Source organism: Gymnodraco acuticeps, unplaced genomic scaffold, assembly GCF_902827175.1.
Source record: "Gymnodraco acuticeps unplaced genomic scaffold, fGymAcu1.1, whole genome shotgun sequence".
NCBI lineage: Eukaryota > Metazoa > Chordata > Actinopteri > Perciformes > Bathydraconidae > Gymnodraco > Gymnodraco acuticeps.
The window spans coordinates 1-22,844 of NW_022991752.1; the positions used below are offsets into that span (position 1 = coordinate 1).

Sequence of the window (22,844 nt, forward strand, 5' to 3'; positions counted from 1 at the left end):
CAGCAGGAGAGGACTCTTTAAAGTAGAGACACTGCACACTGATATACACCTGAACACCAGCAGGAGAGGACTCTTTAAAGTAGAGACTCTGCACACTGATATACACCTGAACACCAGCAGGAGAGGACTCTTTAAAGTAGAGACACTACATACTAAAATACACCTGAAAATCAGCAGGAGAGGACTCTTTAAAGTAGAGACACTGCACACTGATATACACCTGAACATCAGCAGGAGAGGACTCTTTAAAGTAGAGACACTACATACTGATATACACCTGAACATCAGCAGGAGAGGACTCTTTAAAGTAGAGACACTACATACTGATATACACCTGAACATCAGCAGGAGAGGACTCTTTAAAGTAGGGACACTGCACACTGATATACACCTGAACACCAGCAGGAGAGGACTCTTTAAAGTAGATACACTACATACTGATATACACCTGAACATCAGCAGGAGAGGACTCTTTAAAGTAGAGACACTGCACACTGATATACACCTGAACACCAGCAGGAGAGGACTCTTTAAAATAAAAAACATCCAGAGTCCATTGCAGACTTTGGGACGAATAAAGAATCAACTTTAAATCAGTCTTTGATTTTGATTTCTTGAAAAACTGGATCAAAAAACCATTTTATTCGTCTCAAAATGAGAGTTGGTTTGTTGAGCTTCTGTTGTTGAAGGGTCACGTTTCAGAGCATTGATGAAAGGACTTGTCTCCTCTCAGGAGTCTCCGTCCTGCTGGTTGGACGGAGCCATCGCTCACCTCTCAGAGATCATCCAGCTGGAGGACGTGCCCTCGATCCAGATGGAGGTCGGGGTCCTGGTGCGGGAGTTTCCAGACGTCAGGTACGAAGGAAACACACAGAGGTGGAAAGAAACTAAGTACCGTATTGACCCGAATATAAGACGACCCATCTCTTAAAAAAATGCCTTTTCTCCGAGAAGCAGCCCCTTTTCTCTGACTGTTTACATTTATACGGCGGTCTTTTTGGGCTCGACATCTTCTAACGTTACTCTCAGTAACTCCACATTTCTTTGCTGCTCGACAGATGTTTGATGACTTCGTTGATCACCATTATCTTAAAATTGGCATCGTAACTTCTCCTCTTGTTTATTAACTCGCCTACTTTTGATCCACTGTGTTGGAGTTGGTCTCTGTCTCTCCTTCTCTCTCTCTCCTGTTGCTGTGAACTGTTACTTTAAGACGGTGTCTCGCTTGGGGAACACTCGTTTGGCGCCATCTGTTGTAGTGACTGTATAATTACATCGAAAGTCTCGACCCCGAATATAAGATGACTCCTCGATTTGTTTCTAGGAAAAATAACAGTCTTATATTCGGCTCAATACGGTATATATACTCAAGTACTTTACTTAAGTACAATTTAGAGGTACTTGTACTTTACTTGAGTATTTCCATGTTCTGCTACTTTGTACTTTTCCTCCACTACATGTATTAATACCTTCAGTTACTTCACAGATGTGGATGAATGATGTGAAATCTAACCAAGTGTTGAATCAGACTTTAGTTCCACCTGGAGTAAATCCACCAGCTACCCTGCAGTATACAAAGCCATTCAAACTAGCTGCACCTTCACCAGCTTTGAGAACACTTTCATGATCAATCATTATAAAACATATCATATATATTATTCTGAAATGGACCAATCTGCACAACGACTACTTTCACTGTCTTTCACTATATTTAGATGAGAATACTTTTCTACTTTCACTTGAGGAACATTTTGAATGCAGGACTTTTACTGTAACAGAGTATTCCTGCACTCTGGTACTTCTACTTTTACTCAAGTACAAGATCTGAGTACTTCTACTTTCACTCAAGTACAAGATCTGAGTACTTCTACTTTCACTCAAGTACAAGATCTGAGTACTTCTACTTTACTCAAGTACAAGATCTGAATACTTCTACTTTCACTCAAGTACAAGATCTGAGTACTTCTACTTTCACTCAAGTACAAGATCTGAGTACTTCTACTTTCACTCAAGTACAAGTTCTGAGTACTTCTACTTTTACTCAAGTACAAGATCTGACTACTTCTACTTTCACTCAAGTACAAGATCTGAGTACTTCTACTTTCACTCAAGTACAAGATCTGAGTACTTCTACTTTTACTCAAGTACAAGATCTGAGTACTTCTACTTTAACTCAAGTAGAAGATCTGAGTACTTCTACTTTAGTACAAGATCTGAGTACTTCTACTTTTACTCAAGATCTGAGTACTTCTACTTTTACTCAAGTATAAGATCTGAGTACTTCTACTTTTACTCAAGTATAAGATCTGAGTACTTCTACTTTTGGTACTTTAACTATATTTTGATGCTAATGCTTTTCCACTTGTTTCAGTGTACTTTAATGTGTGCTTTCTTTTTAAACTACAGAATGCTGTAAGAGAATATTGATCTGTTTTGTAACTAATGTTTTGTTTCTGACTGAATCTGTTTAATCTCTCTGCTCCAGGAAGAAGCACGTGTCGGCCATCTTGAACATCCGGGGCCTGACGCGTCAGTCGGAGCGTCAGGAGATCCTGAACATCGTGAAGGACCTGGAGAGCAGCGAGGCGGCGGGCGGTTCGATGCCGACGCGCGAGCGCCTGCTGTTCCACGAGGTGCCGGTCACCTCCGAGGTGCCCTGCCTGAACCTGGGTCTGAGCCGGGTCGCCCTCAGCGCCTCGGCCTGCTTCACCGCTCTGAGGCCGAGGCAGAGGAGAGGCAGGAAGACCAGCCAGGAGACCACAGAGGACGGACTCTGAGAAGAGACCAGGAGGAAAGACCAGGAGGAAAGACCAGGAGGAAAGACCAGGAGGAAAGACCAGGAGCAATGACCAGGAGGAAAGACCAGGAGAACACAGAGGACGGACTCTGAGAAGAGACCAGGAGGAAAGACCAGGAGGAAAGACCAGGAGGAAAGACCAGGAGCAATGACCAGGAGGAAAGACCAGGAGAACACAGAGGACGGACTCTGAGAAGAGACCAGGAGGAAAGACCAGGAGGAAAGACCAGGAGCAAAGACCAGGAGGAAAGACCAAGAGAACACAGATGTCGGACTCTGAGAAGAGACCAGGAGCAAAGACCAGGACTAAAGACCAGGACTAAAGACCAGGAGCAAAGACCAGGAGGAAAGACCAGGACTAAAGACCAGGAGGACACAGAGGACGGACTCTGAAATTGAAAACGTTGAATACATTTCTGACCTCTTTAGGATCATAAATGGCAGTTTGGAATCCGTAAAACTTTAAAACTGCCCAAAATGCATCAAATCAGTCGACAGAGAGCACAAACGCATATGAAGACAATCGCGTCTAAATGACTTAGCCCATTTTTTACAGTTTTGAAGTGTTTTCTTTTGTTGTGGTAATAGTTTGTATGTTGAATCAATTCCTTTTTTAGGATCCTTTATGGCAGTTTTGAGTCCCCCGAAAACTTTTAAATCGACCCAAAATTAGAAAAAAAGATTTAGTCTAAACCCTGACGACGCCCACTGAAACTCAGGGCAGTTTTGAGTGCCAGAAAACTTTTAATATGACCCAAAATGCATCAAATCAGTCCACAGAGAGCACAGAAATGTCCACTTTCTGCTATTTTTGGTCCTGAAAATGTCAGAAATGATTCAGCCAACCTCCAAAACCACTTCAAAATTGTCCGGAGAACCCAGACGACGTCCTCTGAAACTCAGAGAGAAAAGACGAAGATGAAAGCCAGCGCCAGCACATAGAAACTGCTGGATACTAACCTGCAGATAAGATAAGAAGTACTTCATTGATCCCAATATGGGAAATGTTTGTATGTTGGGACATGTACACAGTTAGTAGAAACATAAGTTGAGTTCATTAGCATTTAAAGACAATAGCTTCTAAATGGCCGATTTGGGCATTTGCCCTGCCTGAACCTGGGTCTGAGCCGGGTCGCCCTCAGCGCCTCGGCAGGTTTCACTGCTCTGAGGCCGAGGACCAGGAGGAGGACCAGGGGGAACAGCAGGGAGAACCAGGAGAACCAGGAGGAGGTGCTCTGAGGACCAGAACCAGGAGGAGGACCAGGAGAACCAGGAGGAGGTGCTCTGAGGACCAGAACCAGGAGGAGGAGGACCAGGGGGAACAGCAGGGAGAACCAGGAGAACCAGGAGGAGGTGCTCTGAGACTCAGGGAGAAAAGACCAGGATTGAGAATAACGCCAGGAGAGTGAACCAGGTTTTTTTTTAGGATCAAAATGGCAGTTTTGAGTCAAATAGAAAAGTCAGAAAAAGTTATTGCGAGCAACCAGAGGACGTCCTCTGAAATTGAGAACGTTGAATACATTTTTGACAAATTTGACAGTTCCCAACGACGTTTAAATCGACCCAAAATGAATCAAAATCAGTCCACACCAAAGTCAAAGTCAGCTTTATTGTCAAGAATTCTACATGTTGTACATCCAGAAATATCGTTTCTCGAGGTCCTACAGTGTGACATATAGACATCAAACAACAACAACAAAACAAAAAGGGCCTAGATAACCGGGGTATACAGTTTAAAATGTTAATAATATGTTAAAGTGTTCAGCGGAGATGGCAGAAAAGTGACTGGTGCTGGATGAGGGAGGTTGGTTTTGTGTGTGTGTGTTAGGGTTAGACCTCTAACCCTAACCCAACATCAATTTATGCTAATGTGTAAATGTCCCAACATCTGCAGGTTAGCATCCGGCAGCTTCTATGAGCTGCAGACCCTACTCTACATTTCTCTCAGAACACTTTGGGGTCTCAACATGTCCGGATGGCTTTGAGACTCTGAGCTGTTTTCTGAAGAGCTAACGTTGTCTCAATATCTTCTTCTGACCTTTCTGTTTCTGATCTGCATCTTTAATGTGACTTTGAAAGAACTGTGTGAACAGCCCATCAGTACGGAGGCCGACGGGAGCAAACGTGCACAAAACACTTCTTTAGTAGAAATACGCTGCAGATATTCAGGAAAACCCTGACGACGTCCTCTGAGTTTCTACGAGCTTTCCATCCGTTGTAAAGTCTAATAGAGGTCTTAATGTCCAACATCTATCAAAGTCAGTCCACAGAGAACAAAGATGGACAACTCTGGTTAAACCTGACATTTCTTATCCTGAAATGTCAAAGCATCCTCAATAACCCACAAAAACACTACAAAACTGCCAAGACATTGTTTAACTATTGTCTGCAAAGCTATCTAATGCTGATAAACGCAGTCCAGGACTCTGTCTAATATCTTTAATCCACTTTGAATGAGTTTCTGATTTAGATTTCTCCCTTTCAGAATCTGGAGCACATGTTTGTATATTTGAACGCGGGGTGATGCACATGTCTTCACTTCGCTGATCAACCTGGTTTACCGCGGCAGAACGAACCCTAAAAATAAACCGAGAGCTCGCTTTTTAAATGGGAAAAAGTACAAATATAGCTCAGAAAATGATGTTCTAGTTTGAAACATGCACTTTTATTGGTTAATCATTCCCTTAGATGCTTTAGACTTCCTGACTAAAGGGACACCTGTGAGGACTGAAATGCATTGTGGGAAAACAGTCAGGCTTGCTGCGTTTAATCTGTGACCCTTCAGATAATCTGGTTTAAACTCTTTTATTAAATGCAGTCGCTATAATCCACAGGACGCAGAAACTGGAGCGTTTATAGTTTTATTGTTGCACATGATAATGTTTGAATCAAAGGTACTATCAGTGTTTAACGCCCTGATTACAGAGCTCTGTGGGGGGGGGGGGGGGGGGGGGGGGGGGGGTACCACTTTAAATACATTATATCAAAGATGCATTTCATTCAGATGTAGCTCTAAGGGGTTAGGGTCCACATAGGGTTAGGGGTTAGGGTCCACATGTACTGGGTTAGGGTCCATGTGTACTGGGTTAGGGTCCACATAGGGTTAGGGGTTAGGGTCCACATGTACTGGGTTAGGGTCCATGTGTACTGGGTTAGGGTCCACATGTACTGGGTTAGGGTCCACATGTACTGGGCTAGGGTCCACATGTACTGGGTTAGGGTCCATGTGTACAGGGTTAGGGTCCACATGTACTGGGCTAGGGTCCATGTGTACTGGGTTAGGGTCCACATGTACTGGGTTAGGGTCCATGTGTACTGGGCTAGGGTCCATGTGTACTGGGTTGGGTCCACATAGAGTTAGGGGTTAGGGTCCACATGTACTGGGCTAGGGTCCATGTGTACAGGGTTAGGGTCCACATGTACTGGGCTAGGGTCCATGTGTACTGGGTTAGGGTCCACATGTACTGGGTTAGGGTCCATGTGTACTGGGTTGGGTCCACATAGAGTTAGGGGTTAGGGTCCACATGTACTGGGTTAGGGTCCATGTGTACAGGGTTAGGGTCCACGTGTACTGGTTTGTTTGTTCTAAGCTCATAGACTACAGATAAATAACATTTACTTTCCTGCAAATCCTTCATCTGTTTTTGTTTTGTTTTTATTGATCATTAATCATCTCAGCTTTTATTTGTGTTTGTGTGTTGATGCATATTGGAACCTCTCGGTGGTGCGTTCAAGGACAGCAAAGAAAATAATAATGAGGAAATGTGTTCCTATGTTATTTTATATTAAAGACACACACACACACACACACACACACACACACACACACACACACACACACACACACACACCCACACACACACACCAATGAGACTGCACCAAGTGTAAAACCAAACTCAATTGCAAACTAACACTTCCGGTAAAAGCTTTCAAAATAAAAGGGTGTAGTTACCCTCCCTGGCCACCCGATGGCAGTGAACGCATCACTCTGTTTTTATTTCTAATTATTCTTATAATGTATGTTATAAATGTGGATTTATGAAATAAATATTTTCTGTACAGAAATCACTTTAAATAACAATAAAAACAGATCATGAATATTTTATTGGTGCGTTTATTATTTCCAGTAACTCTCTCTCTCACACACACACACACACACACACACACACACACACACACACACACACACACACACACACACACACACACACACACACACACACACACACACACACACACACACTAAAGTGGGCTAAAGTTGACAGACTGTAACCTTAAAAATATAAACAAAAATGTAAAAAGTCTGGATGTTTTTTTTAACCCAAAATTAAGTTTTTTTTAAAAACCTCCGCTACCGACCTCATCAACAAGGCCCGGGACCCCGAGGGACGCCCAGTGAGCTGTCAGGGACCCACATGGACCCCCTGTGAGCTGTCAGGGACCCACAGGGACCCCCAGTGAGCTGTCAGGGACCCACATGGACCCCCAGTGAGCTGTCAGGGACCCACATGGACCCCCTGTGAGCTGTCAGGGACCCACAGGGACCCCCAGTGAGCTGTCAGGGACCCACATGGACCCCCTGTGAGCTGTCAGGGACCCACAGGGACCCCCAGTGAGCTGTCAGGGACCCACATGGACCCCCTGTGAGCTGTCAGGGACCCACAGGGACCCCCAGTGAGCTGTCAGCGACCCACATGGACCCCCTGTGAGCTGTCAGGGACCCACAGGGACCCCCAGTGACCTGTGAGTGACCCCCAGTGACCTGTCAGGGGCGGTTCCAGACCTATTTTACTGGGGGCAGGCTGGGGCCAGTTATTTCATGACAGTGGTACAATCAAAGCGGGTTAAAAATAAGTAATTGTGTAAAATAAACATAAATTACAGTTCTTTGTTTCAGTCGTTCTTTTCATTTACATCAGGGGTGTCCAAACTACGGCCCGGGGGTCAAATGTGGCCCGCGGCCCATTTTGAATCGGCCCTCAGCTAATTCAGAAAGTAAATGTAATACGGCCCACAAATGAAACTTGTGCTTGTCTTATATTGTACTTCTTAAATACATCTGTAAACATATATTACACAGTAGTATTTATGTGTTAGTAGGTCCTCTTTTCAAACACATTCAGTCAGTTCAAGTACAATCTTGAAATAAACCCTTCATATTTCCTCTTGTTATCATCAATCTGAAGCTTCTGTTTTGATGAGCTGCTAACAAGATAAAGTAAACCCTCTGGAGAGCTGGGAGCTGTTAGTTTCTTAATAAAGCATATTCAAGCATCAAGAATCATTGAACTACATTTGATTGATTTTGCCAACTTAACTTATCTGACAAGGTAATCCTCTAGTGAGCGGCCCAGACCTTCGTATGTTTTTCTGTGGCCCTCGGTGAAAACAGTTTGGACCCCCCTGCTTTAAAGTATTTGTTTTAGTTACTTCAAGTGACAATTTAATTAAAAAACATAAACAGTATTTGCTTTTATAAGGTAATGAACAGTTTAATCTCCGCTGTAGATCTGTAGATTTGATTTAGTTCCAATAAATCTTAATATTGTAACCTTATTTTTGGAAGGGGCCACAGGGGGGGGGTCCCTGGTGAGTGTTACGGCGGCACTGGCCTCTGTTGGCCCCCCCTAGAACCGCCCCTGGACACTGTACCTTAATCCAATTATATTTCAATCATATTAAACGGTCTGTAGCTGATGCTTTTATTTTGAAGTCGGCTCCTTGGAGGCCTCGCCCCCAGCAGCTGTTTCCGGTTGTTTGTTGGTGTGGTCAGAGAGGAGGAGAAACATGGCGGCTCCGGTTCTCTCCAGTCGGGCCTCCGGCAGCAGCAGCTCCGGGAACAGCCTCTCCAACAGCCTCTCCAACAGCCCCACCTCAGGGGGGAGGGCGCCCCCCTCCGCGGGAACTGCAGAGCTGGACTTCAGGTCCGCGAGCCGCATGGAGGACTTGAACCGTTTGATCTCTGAGTTCAGCAAGCAGGAGCAGCGCGAGACCGACGATCAAAGGGCTCTGGAGATCCACACCGCCAAGGACTTCATCTTCAGCATGCTGGGTAACACACACCCACACCCACACACACACACACACACACACCCACACACACACACACACCCACACCCACACACACACACACACACACACACACACACACACACACACACACACACACACACCTACCTACCTAACACACCTATAACACACATACATATAGAGATCCACCTGCCAAGAACTTCAAGGAGAACACACACACACACACACACACACACACACACACACACACACACACACACACACACAGAGATCCACCTGCCAAGGACTTCATCTTCAGCATGCTGGATGAAGGAGAACACACACGCATATAACACACCCATAATACACACACATGTAGAGAGAAACACACCCATAACCCCATGTTTTCCACTGACCTCCCTGTGTTGTCCAACCCCTGGCTCTCCCCCCAGGCATGGTGCAGAAGTTGGACCAGAAGCTCCCGGTGGCCAATGAGTACCTGCTGCTGTCGGGCGGGGTCAGAGAGGGCGTGGTGGACATGGACCTGGAGGACCTGAGTGTGTGTTCCAGGGGCACGGACTACGACATGGACTTCACTCTGCTGGTGCCCGCGCTCAAGCTGCACGACCGGAACCAGCCGGTGGGTTACTCTTTAAAGATACTCTGGTAAAAGTAGAAGTACAGATACTGGTGTTTAAAAATACTCTGATGAAAGTAGAAGTACTGACTAAACTTCTTTACTCAAGTCAAAGTAAAGAGGCTTTGAAATGTACTTCAGTAAAAAGTACCCATAACTAGCAGCTGCTTTAAAGAGTACCTGACCTCCCTTTATATTAATAGAACAATAATGTCATTGTTAGCTAATGAATGTTTCCATGCTGAACAACGGCAACATGACAACGTTTCCATTGGTCCCTCTTCTTTAGAGAAGACCAGGAAATGATGGATACACGGATCGTGTTCAAATCAATAGGCACGCAATGACTCTAAAGAATAATGATCACGCATCAAACACACATTCAGACTAAAGGAACCAGCTGTTTGGAAAATGAGAGAAGTAGAAAGTACAGGTATTTGGGTTCAACATGTAAGAAGTAGAAAGTACAGGTATTTGGGTTCAACATGTGAGAAGTAGAAAGTACAGGTATCTGAGTTCAACATGTAAGAAGTAGAAAGTACAGGTATTTGAGTTCAACATGTAAGAAGTAGAAAGTACAGGTATTTGGGTTCAACATGTAAGAAGTAGAAAGTACAGGTATTTGTGTTCAACATATAAGAAGTAGAAAGTACAGGTATTTGGGTTCAACATGTAAGAAGTAGAAAGTACAGGTATTTGGGTTCAACATGTAAGAAGTAGAAAGTACAGGTATTTGAGTTCAACATGTAAGAAGTAGAAAGTACAGGTATTTGAGTTCAACATGTAAGAAGTAGAAAGTACAGGTATTTGGGTTCAACATGTAAGAAGTAGAAAGTACAGGTATTTGGGTTCAACATGTAAGAAGTAGAAAGTACAGGTATTTGAGTTCAACATGTAAGAAGTAGAAAGTACAGGTATTTGGGTTCAACATGTAAGAAGTAGAAAGTACAGGTATTTGGGTTCAACATGTAAGAAGTAGAAAGTACAGGTATTTGAGTTCAACATGTAAGAAGTAGAAAGTACAGGTATTTGAGTTCAACATGTAAGAAGTAGAAAGTACAGGTATTTGAGTTCAACATGTGAGAAGTAGAAAGTACAGGTATTTGAGTTCAACATGTGAGAAGTAGAAAGTACAGGTATTTGTGTTCAACATGTAAGAAGTAGAAAGTACAGGTATTTGTGTTCAACATGTAAGAAGTAGAAAGTACAGGTATTTGAGTTCAACATGTAAGAAGTAGAAAGTACAGGTATTTGTGTTCAACATGTAAGAAGTAGAAAGTACAGGTATTTGAGTTCAACATGTAAGAAGTAGAAAGTACAGGTATTTGGGTTCAACGTGTAAGAAGTAGAAAGTACAGGTATTTGGGTTCAACGTGTAAGAAGTAGAAAGTACAGGTATTTGGGTTCAACATGTAAGAAGTAGAAAGTACAGGTATTTGTGTTCAACATGTAAGAAGTAGAAAGTACAGGTATTTGAGTTCAACATGTAAGAAGTAGAAAGTACAGGTATTTGGGTTCAACATGTAAGAAGTAGAAAGTACAGGTATTTGGGTTCAACATGTAAGAAGTAGAAAGTACAGGTATTTGGGTTCAACATGTAAGAAGTAGAAAGTACAGGTATTTGAGTTCAACATGTAAGAAGTAGAAAGTACAGGTATTTGGGTTCAACGTGTAAGAAGTAGAAAGTACAGGTATTTGAGTTCAACATGTGAGAAGTAGAAAGTACAGGTATTTGAGTTCAACATGTAAGAAGTAGAAAGTACAGGTATTAGTGTTCAACGTGTAAGAAGTAGAAAGTACAGGTATTTGGGTTCAACATGTAAGAAGTAGAAAGTACAGGTATTTGTGTTCAACATGTAAGAAGTAGAAAGTAAAATAAGTAGTGGAGTAAAGTACTGATACCAGAAACATATACTTAAGTACAGTAACAAAGTATTTGTACTCCAACACTTCCCAGCTCTGCTGAGTTACATTATAAATTAAGTTTTTGTACTTATTGTGTTCTCTCATTATTAATAACGTGTGCATACTCAGTCTTTTATATATTTTTAAAGATGTAATTCTATCTTTCTGCTGCTGTAATAATGTCTCTTTTGCTAACATGTCATGTGACTCTGCATCACTCTCTCTCTGGTTATTGATCTCTCTCTTCTCTCTGATTGGACCAGGTGACTCTGGACATGCGTCACTCTCTCTCTCTGGTTATTGATCCCTCTCTTCTCTCTGATTGGACCAGGTGACTCTGCGTCACTCTCTCTCTCTCTGGTTATTGATCTCTCTCTTCTCTCTGATTGGACCAGGTGACTCTGCGTGACTCTGCGTCACTCTGTCTCTGGTTATTGATCCCTCTCTTCTCTCTGATTGGACCAGGTGACTCTGGACATGCGTCACTCTCTCTCTCTGGTTATTGATCTCTCTCTTCTCTCTGATTGGACCAGGTGACTCTGCGTCACTCTGTCTCTGGTTATTGATCCCTCTCTTCTCTCTGATTGGACCAGGTGACTGCGTCACTCTCTCTCTCTCTGGTTATTGATCTCTCTCTTCTCTCTGATTGGACCAGGTGACTCTGCGTCACTCTTTCTCTGGTTATTGATCTCTCTCTTCTCTCTGATTGGACCAGGTGACTCTGCGTCACTCTCTCTCTCTCTGGTTATTGATCTCTCTCTTCTCTCTGATTGGACCAGGTGACTCTGCGTCACTCTCTCTCTCTCTGGTTATTGATCTCTCTCTTCTCTCTGATTGGACCAGGTGACTCTGCGTCACTCTCTCTCTGGTTATTGATCCCTCTCTTTTCTCTGATTGGACCAGGTGACTCTGGACATGCGTCACTCTCTCTCTCTGGTTATTGATCTCTCTCTTCTCTCTGATTGGACCAGGTGACTCTGCGTCACTCTGTCTCTGGTTATTGATCCCTCTCTTCTCTCTGATTGGACCAGGTGACTGCGTCACTCTCTCTCTCTCTGGTTATTGATCTCTCTCTTCTCTCTGATTGGACCAGGTGACTCTGCGTCACTCTTTCTCTGGTTATTGATCTCTCTCTTCTCTCTGATTGGACCAGGTGACTCTGCGTCACTCTCTCTCTCTCTGGTTATTGATCTCTCTCTTCTCTCTGATTGGACCAGGTGACTCTGCGTCACTCTCTCTCTGGTTATTGATCTCTCTCTTCTCTCTGATTGGACCAGGTGACTCTGCGTCACTCTCTCTCTCTCTGGTTATTGATCTCTCTCTTCTCTCTGATTGGACCAGGTGACTCTGCGTCACTCTCTCGCTGGTTATTGATCCCTCTCTTCTCTCTGATTGGACCAGGTGACTCTGCGTCACTCTGTCTCTGGTTATTGATCCCTCTCTTCTCTCTGATTGGACCAGGTGACTCTGCGTCACTCTCTCTCTGGTTATTGATCTCTCTCTTCTCTCTGATTGGACCAGGTGACTCTGGACATGCGTCACTCTCTCTCTCTGGTTATTGATCCCTCTCTTCTCTCTGATTGGACCAGGTGACTCTGGACATGTGTCACTCTCTCTCTCTGGTTATTGATCTCTCTCTTCTCTCTGATTGGACCAGGTGACTCTGCGTCACTCTCTCTCTCTCTGGTTATTGATCTCTCTCTTCTCTCTGATTGGACCAGGTGACTCTGCGTCACTCTGTCTCTGGTTAGTGATCCCTCTCTTCTCTCTGATTGGACCAGGTGACTCTGCGTCACTCTCTCTCTGGTTATTGATCCCTCTCTTCTCTCTGATTGGACCAGGTGACTCTGCGTCACTCTCTTTGGTTATTGATCCCTCTCTTTTCTCTGATTGGACCAGGTGACTCTGGACATGCATCACTCTCTCTCTGGTTATTGATCTCTCTCTTCTCTCTGATTGGACCAGGTGACTCTGCGTCACTCTCTCTCTGGTTATTGATCCCTCTCTTCTCTCTGATTGGACCAGGTGACTCTGCGTCACTCTCTCTCTGGTTATTGATCCCTCTCTTCTCTCTGATTGGACCAGGTGACTCTGCGTCACTCTGTCTCTCTGGTTATTGATCCCTCTCTTCTCTCTGATTGGACCAGGTGACTCTGCGTCACTCTCTCTCTCTGGTTATTGATCCCTCTCTTCTCTCTGATTGGACCAGGTGACTCTGCGTCACTCTCTCTCTGGTTATTGATCCCTCTCTTCTCTCTGATTGGACCAGGTGACTCTGCGTCACTCTGTCTCTGGTTATTGATCCCTCTCTTCTCTCTGATTGGACCAGGTGACTCTGCGTCACTCTCTCTGGTTATTGATCCCTCTCTTCTCTCTGATTGGACCAGGTGACTCTGGACATGCATCACTCTCTCTCTGGTTATTGATCCCTCTCTTTTCTCTGATTGGACCAGGTGACTCTGGACATGCATCACTCTCTCTCTGGTTATTGATCTCTCTCTTCTCTCTGATTGGACCAGGTGACTCTGCGTCACTCTCTCTCTGGTTATTGATCCCTCTCTTCTCTCTGATTGGACCAGGTGACTCTGCGTCACTCTGTCTCTCTGGTTATTGATCCCTCTCTTCTCTCTGATTGGACCAGGTGACTCTGCGTCACTCTCTCTCTGGTTATTGATCCCTCTCTTCTCTCTGATTGGACCAGGTGACTCTGCGTCACTCTGTCTCTCTGGTTATTGATCCCTCTCTTCTCTCTGATTGGACCAGGTGACTCTGCGTCACTCTGTCTCTCTGGTTATTGATCTCTCTCTTCTCTCTGATTGGACCAGGTGACTCTGCGTCACTCTCTCTCTGGTTATTGATCCCTCTCTTCTCTCTGATTGGACCAGGTGACTCTGCGTCACTCTCTCTCTGGTTATTGATCTCTCTCTTCTCTCTGATTGGACCAGGTGACTCTGCGTCACTCTCTCTCTGGTTATTGATCCCTCTCTTCTCTCTGATTGGACCAGTTGACTCTGGACATGCGTCACTCTCTCTCTCTGGTTATTGATCCCTCTCTTCTCTCTGATTGGACCAGGTGACTCTGCATCACTCTCTCTCTGGTTATTGATCCCTCTCTTCTCTCTGGTTGGACCAGGTGACTCTGCGTCACTCTCTCTCTGGTTATTGATCCCTCTCTTCTCTCTGATTGGACCAGGTGACTCTGCGTCACTCTCTCTCTGGTTATTGATCCCTCTCTTCTCTCTGATTGGACCAGGTGACTCTGGACATGCGTCACTCTCTCTCTGGTTATTGATCCCTCTCTTCTCTCTGATTGGACCAGTTGACTCTGGACATGCTTCACTCTCTCTCTCTGGTTATTGATCCCTCTCTTCTCTCTGATTGGACCAGGTGACTCTGCATCACTCTCTCTCTGGTTATTGATCCCTCTCTTCTCTCTGGTTGGACCAGGTGACTCTGCGTCACTCTCTCTCTGGTTATTGATCCCTCTCTTCTCTCTGATTGGAACAGGTGACTCTGCGTCACTCTCTCTCTGGTTATTGATCCCTCTCTTCTCTCTGATTGGACCAGGTGACTCTGCGTCACTCTCTCTCTGGTTATTGATCCCTCTCTTCTCTCTGATTGGACCAGGTGACTCTGGACATGCGTCACTCTCTCTCTGGTTATTGATCCCTCTCTTCTCTCTGATTGGACCAGGTGACTGCGTCACTCTCTCTGGTTATTGATCTCTCTCTTCTCTCTGATTGGACCAGGTTACTCTGGACATGCGTCACTCTCTCTCTCTGGTTATTGATCTCTCTCTTCTCTCTGATTGGACCAGGTGACACTGCGTCACTCTCTCTCTCTGGTTATTGATCCCTCTCTTCTCTCTGATTGGACCAGGTGACTCTGGACATGCGTCACTCTCTCTCTCTGGTTATTGATCTCTCTCTTCTCTCTGATTGGACCAGGTGACTCTGCGTCACTCTCTCTCTCTCTGGTTATTGATCTCTCTCTTCTCTCTGATTGGACCAGGTGACTCTGCATCACTCTCTCTCTGGTTATTGATCCCTCTCTTCTCTCTGATTGGACCAGGTGACTCTGCGTCACTCTGTCTCTGGTTATTGATCCCTCTCTTCTCTCTGATTGGACCAGGTGACTCTGCGTCACTCTCTCTCTGGTTATTGATCCCTCTCTTCTCTCTGATTGGACCAGGTGACTCTGGACATGCATCACTCTCTCTCTGGTTATTGATCCCTCTCTTTTCTCTGATTGGACCAGGTGACTCTGGACATGCATCACTCTCTCTCTGGTTATTGATGTCTCTCTTCTCTCTGATTGGACCAGGTGACTCTGCGTCACTCTCTCTCTGGTTATTGATCCCTCTCTTCTCTCTGGTTGGACCAGGTGACTCTGCGTCACTCTCTCTCTGGTTATTGATCCCTCTCTTCTCTCTGATTGGACCAGGTGACTCTGCATCACTCTGTCTCTCTGGTTATTGATCCCTCTCTTCTCTCTGATTGGACCAGGTGACTCTGCGTCACTCTGTCTCTCTGGTTATTGATCCCTCTCTTCTCTCTGATTGGACCAGGTGACTCTGCGTCACTCTCTCTCTGGTTATTGATCCCTTATTTCTCTCTGATTGGACCAGGTGACTCTGCGTCACTCTGTCTCTCTGGTTATTGATCCCTCTCTTCTCTCTGATTGGACCAGGTGGCTCTGCGTCACTCTCTCTCTGGTTATTGATCCCTCTCTTCTCTCTGGTTGGACCAGGTGACTCTGGACATGCGTCACTCTCTCTCTCTGGTTATTGATCCCTCTCTTCTCTCTGATTGGACCAGGTGACTCTGCGTCACTCTCTCTGGTTATTGATCCCTCTCTTCTCTCTGATTGGACCAGGTGACTCTGGACATGCGTCACTCTCTCTCTCTGGTTATTGATCCCTCTCTTCTCTCTGATTGGACCAGGTGACTCTGCGTCACTCTCTCTCTGGTTATTGATCCCTCTCTTCTCTCTGATTGGACCAGGTGACTCTGGACATGCGTCACTCTCTCTCTCTCTGGTTATTGATCTCTCTCTTCTCTCTGATTGGACCAAGTGACTCTGCATCACTCTCTCTCTGGTTATTGATCCCTCTCTTCTCTCTGGTCGGACCAGGTGACTCTGCGTCACTCTCTCTCTGGTTATTGATCCCTCTCTTCTCTCTGATTGGACCAGGTGACTCTGCGTCACTCTCTCTCTGGTTATTGATCCCTCTCTTCTCTCTGATTGGACCAGGTGACTCTGGACATGCGTCACTCTCTCTCTCTGGTTATTGATCCCTCTCTTCTCTCTGATTGGACCAGGTGACTCTGGACATGCGTCACTCTCTCTCTGGTTATTGATCTCTCTCTTCTCTCTGATTGGACCAGGTGACTCTGCGTCACTCTCTCTCTCTGGTTATTGATCCCTTTCTTCTCTCTGACTGGACCAGGTGACTCTGGACATGCATCACTCTCTCTCTGGTTATTGATCCCTCTCTTCTCTCTGATTGGACCAGGTGACTCTGCATCACTCTCTCTCTGGTTATTGATCCCTCTCTTCTATCTGATTGGACCAGGTGACTCTGGACATGCGTCTCTCTCTCTCTCTGGTTATTGATCCCTCTCTTCTCTCTGATTGGACCAGGTGACTCTGGACATGCGTCACTCTCTCTCTCTGGTTATTGATCCCTCTCTTCTCTCTGATTGGACCAGGTGACTCTGGACATGCGTCACTCTCTCTCTCTGGTTATTGATCTCTCTCTTCTCTCTGATTGGACCAGGTGACTCTGGACATGCGTCACTCTCTCTCTCTGGTTATTGATCCCTCTCTTCTCTCTGATTGGACCAGGTGACTCTGGACATGCGTCACTCTCTCTCTCTTGTTATTGATCCCTCTCTTCTTTCTGATTGGACCAGGTGACTCTGCGTCACTCTCTCTCTCTGGTTATTGATCCCTCTCTTCTCTCTGATTGGACCAGGTGACTCTGGACATGCGTCACTCTCTCTCTGGTTATTGATCCCTCTCTTCTCTCTGATTGGACCAGGTGACTCTGCGTCACTCTCTCTCTCTGGTTATTGATCCCTCTCTTCTCTCTGATTGGACCAGGTGACTCTGCGTCACTCTCTCTCTCTGGTTATTGATCCCTCTCTTCTCTCTGATTGGACCAGGTGACTCTGGACATGCGTCACTCTCTCTCTGGTTATTGATCCCTCTCTTCTCTCTGATTGGACCAGGTGACTCTGGACATTCGTCTCTCTCTCTCTCTGGTTATTGATCCCTCTCTTCTTTCTGATTGGACCAGGTGACTCTGTGTCACTCTCTCTCTGGTTATTGATCTCTCTCTTCTCTCTGATTGGACCAGGTGACTCTGCGTCACTCTCTCTCTCTGGTTATTGATCCCTCTCTTCTCTCTGATTGGACCAGGTGACTCTGGACATGCGTCACTCTCTCTCTCTGGTGATTGATCCCTCTCTTCTTTCTGATTGGACCAGGTGAATCTGGACATGCGTCACTCTCTCTCTCTGGTTATTGATCTCTCTCTTTTCTCTGATTGGACCAGGTGACTCTGGACATGCGTCACTCTCTCTCTCTGGTTATTGATCTCTCTCTTCTCTCTGATTGGACCAGGTGACTCTGGACATGCGTCACTCTCTCTCTCTGGTTATTGATCCCTCTCTTCTCTCTGATTGGACCAGGTGACTCTGCGTCACTCTCTCTCTCTGGTTATTGATCCCTCTCTTCTCTCTGATTGGACCAGGTGACTCTGGACATGCGTCACTCTCTCTCTGGTTATTGATATCTCTCTTCTCTCTGATTGGACCAGGTGACTCTGCGTCACTCTCTCTCTCTGGTTATTGATCCCTCTCTTCTCTCTGATTGGACCAGGTGACTCTGGACATGCGTCTCTCTCTCTCTCTGGTTATTGATCCCTCTCTTCTCTCTGATTGGACCAGGTGACTCTGGACATGCGTCACTCTCTCTCTGGTTATTGATATCTCTCTTCTCTCTGATTGGACCAGGTGACTCTGCGTCACTCTCTCTCTCTGGTTATTGATCCCTCTCTTCTCTCTGATTGGACCAGGTGACTCTGGACATGCGTCTCTCTCTCTCTCTGGTTATTGATCCCTCTCTTCTTTCTGATTGGTCCAGGTGACTCTGGACATGCATCTCTCTCTCTCTCTGGTTATTGATCCCTCTCTTCTTTCTGATTGGTCCAGGTGACTCTGGACATGCGTCACTCTCTCTCTCTGGTTATTGATCGCTCTCTTCTCTCTGATTGGACCAGGTGAATCTGGACATGCGTCACTCTCTCTCTCTGGTTATTGATCGCTCTCTTCTCTCTGATTGGACCAGGTGAATCTGGACATGCGTCACTCTCTCTCTCTGGTTATTGATCGCTCTCTTCTCTCTGATTGGACCAGGTGAATCTGGACATGCGTCATTCTCTCTCTCTGGTTATTGATCCCTCTCTTCTTTCTGATTGGACCAGGTGAATCTGGACATGCGTCACTCTCTCTCTCTGGTTATTGATCGCTCTCTTCTTTCTGATTGGACCAGGTGACTCTGGACATGCGTCACTCTCTCTCTGGTTATTGATCCCTCTCTTCTCTCTGATTGGACCAGGTGACTCTGGACATGCGTCTCTCTCTCTCTCTGGTTATTGATCCCTCTCTTCTTTCTGATTGGTCCAGGTGACTCTGGACATGCGTCTCTCTCTCTCTCTGGTTATTGATCCCTCTCTTCTTTCTGATTGGTCCAGGTGACTCTGGACATGCGTCACTCTCTCTCTCTGGTTATTGATCGCTCTCTTCTTTCTGATTGGACCAGGTGACTCTGGACATGCGTCACTCTCTCTCTGGTTATTGATCCCTCTCTTCTCTCTGATTGGACCAGGTGACTCTGGACATGCGTCTCTCTCTCTCTCTGGTTATTGATCCCTCTCTTCTTTCTGATTGGTCCAGGTGACTCTGGACATGCGTCTCTCTCTCTCTCTGGTTATTGATCCCTCTCTTCTTTCTGATTGGTCCAGGTGACTCTGGACATGCGTCACTCTCTCTCTCTGGTTATTGATCCCTCTCTTCTTTCTGATTGGACCAGGTGAATCTGGACATGCGTCACTCTCTCTCTCTCTGGTTATTGATCTCTCTCTTCTCTCTGATTGGTCCAGGTGAATCTGGACATGCGTCACTCTCTCTCTGGTTATTGATCCCTCTCTTCTTTCTGATTGGTCCAGGTGACTCTGGACATGCGTCACTCTCTCTCTGGTTATTGATCCCTCTCTTCTCTCTGATTGGTCCAGGTGAATCTGGACATGCGTCACTCTCTCTCTGGTTATTGATCCCTCTCTTCTTTCTGATTGGTCCAGGTGACTCTGGACATGCGTCACTCTCTCTCTCTCTGGTTATTGATCCCTCTCTTCTCTCTGATTGGACCAGGTGACTCTGGACATGCGTCACTCGGCTCTCGGCCACTCCTGGCTCAGCCTCCGGCTCTTCGATGAGGGAACCATCGCTAAGTGGAAGGACTGCTGCACCCTGATGGAGCACAACATCAGCGGAGCCACCAACTACTTCTTCTCCCCCACGCTGGTCTCTGATTGGTTCCACCGCGCCGTGTCTCTGGTGCTGCTGGAGGTGCAGAAGAAGCCTCAGAGGGGGATGCCCCGCGTGGAGAAGGTGATTCAATGCAAGGGTTTATTGTCATACGCACAGAGATAGTAGCAGCTCAGCTTAGACACCCATACAGAGCAACACACACTCAACACACACACACACATACAGAGCAACACATACAGAGCAACACACACTCAACACACACACTTAGACACACATACAGAGAAACACACACTTAGACACACATACAGAGCAACACACACTCAACACACACACTTAGACACACATACAGAGCAACACACACACTTAGACACACATACAGAGCAACACACACTTAGACACACATACAGAGCAACACACACTCAACACACACACACACTTAGACACACATACAGAGCAACACACACTCAACACACACACTTAGACACACATACAGAGAAACACACACTCAACACACACACTTAGACACACATATAGAGAAACACACACTCAACACACACACTTAGACACACATACAGAGAAACACACACTCAACACACACACTTAGACATACACACAGAGAAACACACACTCAACACACACAGTTAGACACACATAGAGAGAAACACACACTCAACACACACAGTTAGACACACATAAAGAGAAACACACACTCAACACACACACTTAGACACACATACAGAGAAACACACACTCAACACACACACTTAGACACACATACAGAGAAACACACACTCAACACACACACTTAGACACACATACAGAGAAACACACACTCAACACACACACTTAGACACACACATGTAGAGAAACACACACTCAACACACACACTTAGACACACACATACAGAGAAACACACACTTAGACACACATACAGAGCAACACACACTCAACACACACACTTAGACACACATACAGAGAAACACACACTTAGACACACATACAGAGCAACACACACTCAACACACACACTTAGACACACATACAGAGAAACACACACTCAACACACACACTTAGACACACATACAGAGCAACACACACTCAACACACACACTTAGACACACAGAGAAACACACACTCAACACACACACTTAGACACACATACAGAGAAACACACACTCAACACACACACTTAGACACACATATAGAGAAACACACACTCAACACACACACTTAGACACACATACAGAGAAACACACACTCAACACACACACTTAGACACACATATAGAGAAACACACACTCAACACACACACTTAGACACACATACAGAGAAACACACACTCAACACACACACTTAGACACACACATGTAGAGAAACACACACTCAACACACACACTTAGACACACACATGTAGAGAAACACACACTCAACACACACACTTAGACACACATATAGAGAAACACACACTCAACACACACACTTAGACACACACATACAGAGAAACACACACTCAACACACACACTTAGACACACATACAGAGAAACACACACACTTAGACACACAGACAGAGCAACACACACTCAACACACACACTTAGACACACACATATATAGAGAAACACAGCCCATGCGTAACACTCGCTGACCGGCTCTTTTGTTTTGAGTTATCTGTCAGTGTGATATGCTCCTCCTCTGGCCGCTCCTCCTCTGGCCGCTCCTCCTCTGGCCGTTCCTCCTCTGGCCGCTCCTCCTCTGGCCGCTCCTCCTCTGGCCGCTCCTCCTCTGGCCGCTCTGGCCGCTCCTCCTCTGGCCGCTCCTCCTCTGGCCGCTCCTCCTCTGGCCGTTCCTCCTCTGGCCGCTCCTCCTCTGGCCGCTCCTCCTCTGGCCGCTCCTCCTCTGGCCGCTCTGGCCGCTCCTCCTCTGGCCGCTCCTCCTCTGGCCGCTCCTCCTCTGGCCGCTCCTCCTCTGGCCGCTTCTCCTCTGGCCGCTCCTCCTCTGGCCGCTCTGGCCGCTCCTCCTCTGGCCGCTCTGGCCGCTCCTCCTCTGGCCGCTCCTCCTCTGGCCGCTCCTCCTCTGGCCGCTCCTCCTCTGGCCGCTCCTCCTCTGCTCGTGCTCACGGATAAACAACCAGTGATATGTGTCAGGTGGAGAGGAACGGCACGGTGATCTCCGTGGTGCTCGGCGTGGGCAGCAGCCGCATGCTGTACGACATCGTGCCGGTGGTCTCCTTCAAAGGCTGGCCGGCGGTGGCTCAGAGCTGGCTGATGGAGAACCACTTCTGGGACGGCAAGATCACGGAGGAGGAGGTGATCAGCGGGTTCTACCTGGTGCCCGCCTGCTCCTCCGGGGGCCGCAAGGAGAACGAGTGGAGGCTGTCGTTCGCCCGCAGCGAGGTGGGTGTGAAGTGTCTGTGAATACCTGTGCATTCATCAGGAGTAACTGACCTATCAGAGGCTAGGACAATGTGCAGCAAGGGTTAGGGACATTATCCCGCTTATCACACGGCCACATGCTAAACAAACTGTGTGTGTGTGTGTGTGTGTGTGTGTGTGTGTGTGTGTGTGTGTGTGTGTGTGTGTGTGTGTGTGTGTGTTGTGTGTGTTGTGTGTGTGTGTGTGTGTGTGTGTGTGTGTGTGTGTGTGTGTGTGTGTGTGTGTGTGTGTGTGTGTGTGAATGTGTGTTGTGTGGTGTGTGGTGTGTGTGTGTGTGTGTGTGTGTGTGTGTGTTGTTGTGTGTGTGTGTGTGTGTGTTGCTGTGTGTGTGTGTGTGTGTTGTGTGTGTGTGTGTGTGTGTGTGTGTGTGTGTGTGTGTGCTGTGTGTGTGTGTGGGGTGTGGTGTGTGTGTTGGGTAGTGTGTGTGTGTGTGTGGGGTGTGTGTGTAGTGATGTGTGTGTGGTGTTGTGTGTGTGTGTTGTGTGTGTGTTGTGTGTGTGTGTGTGTTG

At 46.3% G+C, this 22,844-nt stretch overlaps 2 protein-coding genes across 4 annotated transcripts; both read left to right on the plus strand.

Moving 5' to 3' along the window:
• The first annotated feature begins 652 nt into the window (after nt 1–652).
• LOC117534929 (exocyst complex component 3-like protein 2) lies at nt 653–5,641 on the plus strand. 2 transcript variants are annotated; one of them, XM_034199203.1, is made up of 3 exons: nt 653–855; nt 2,486–2,801; nt 2,902–5,641. In XM_034199203.1, exons 1-2 carry the CDS (start codon nt 710–712, stop codon nt 2,775–2,777), a joined length of 438 nt encoding a protein of 145 aa, XP_034055094.1. In that variant the 5' UTR covers nt 653–709; the 3' UTR covers nt 2,778–2,801; nt 2,902–5,641. The 2 variants fall into 2 exon arrangements, with proteins under 2 accessions (XP_034055094.1, XP_034055093.1); XM_034199202.1 differs by having other exon boundaries at nt 2,486–5,641.
• Nucleotides 5,642–8,555: 2,914 nt separating this feature from the next.
• On the plus strand, nt 8,556–22,296 carry LOC117534930 (protein MB21D2; the record flags this gene model as incomplete). Of its 2 annotated transcripts, none has more annotated exon segments than XM_034199204.1 (4): nt 8,556–8,849; nt 9,259–9,446; nt 19,784–20,023; nt 22,048–22,296. In XM_034199204.1, coding segments are annotated over 4 exon segments (942 nt in total), but the record flags the coding sequence as incomplete, so codon positions are not given.
• Between the last annotated feature and the right edge of the window lie 548 nt (nt 22,297–22,844).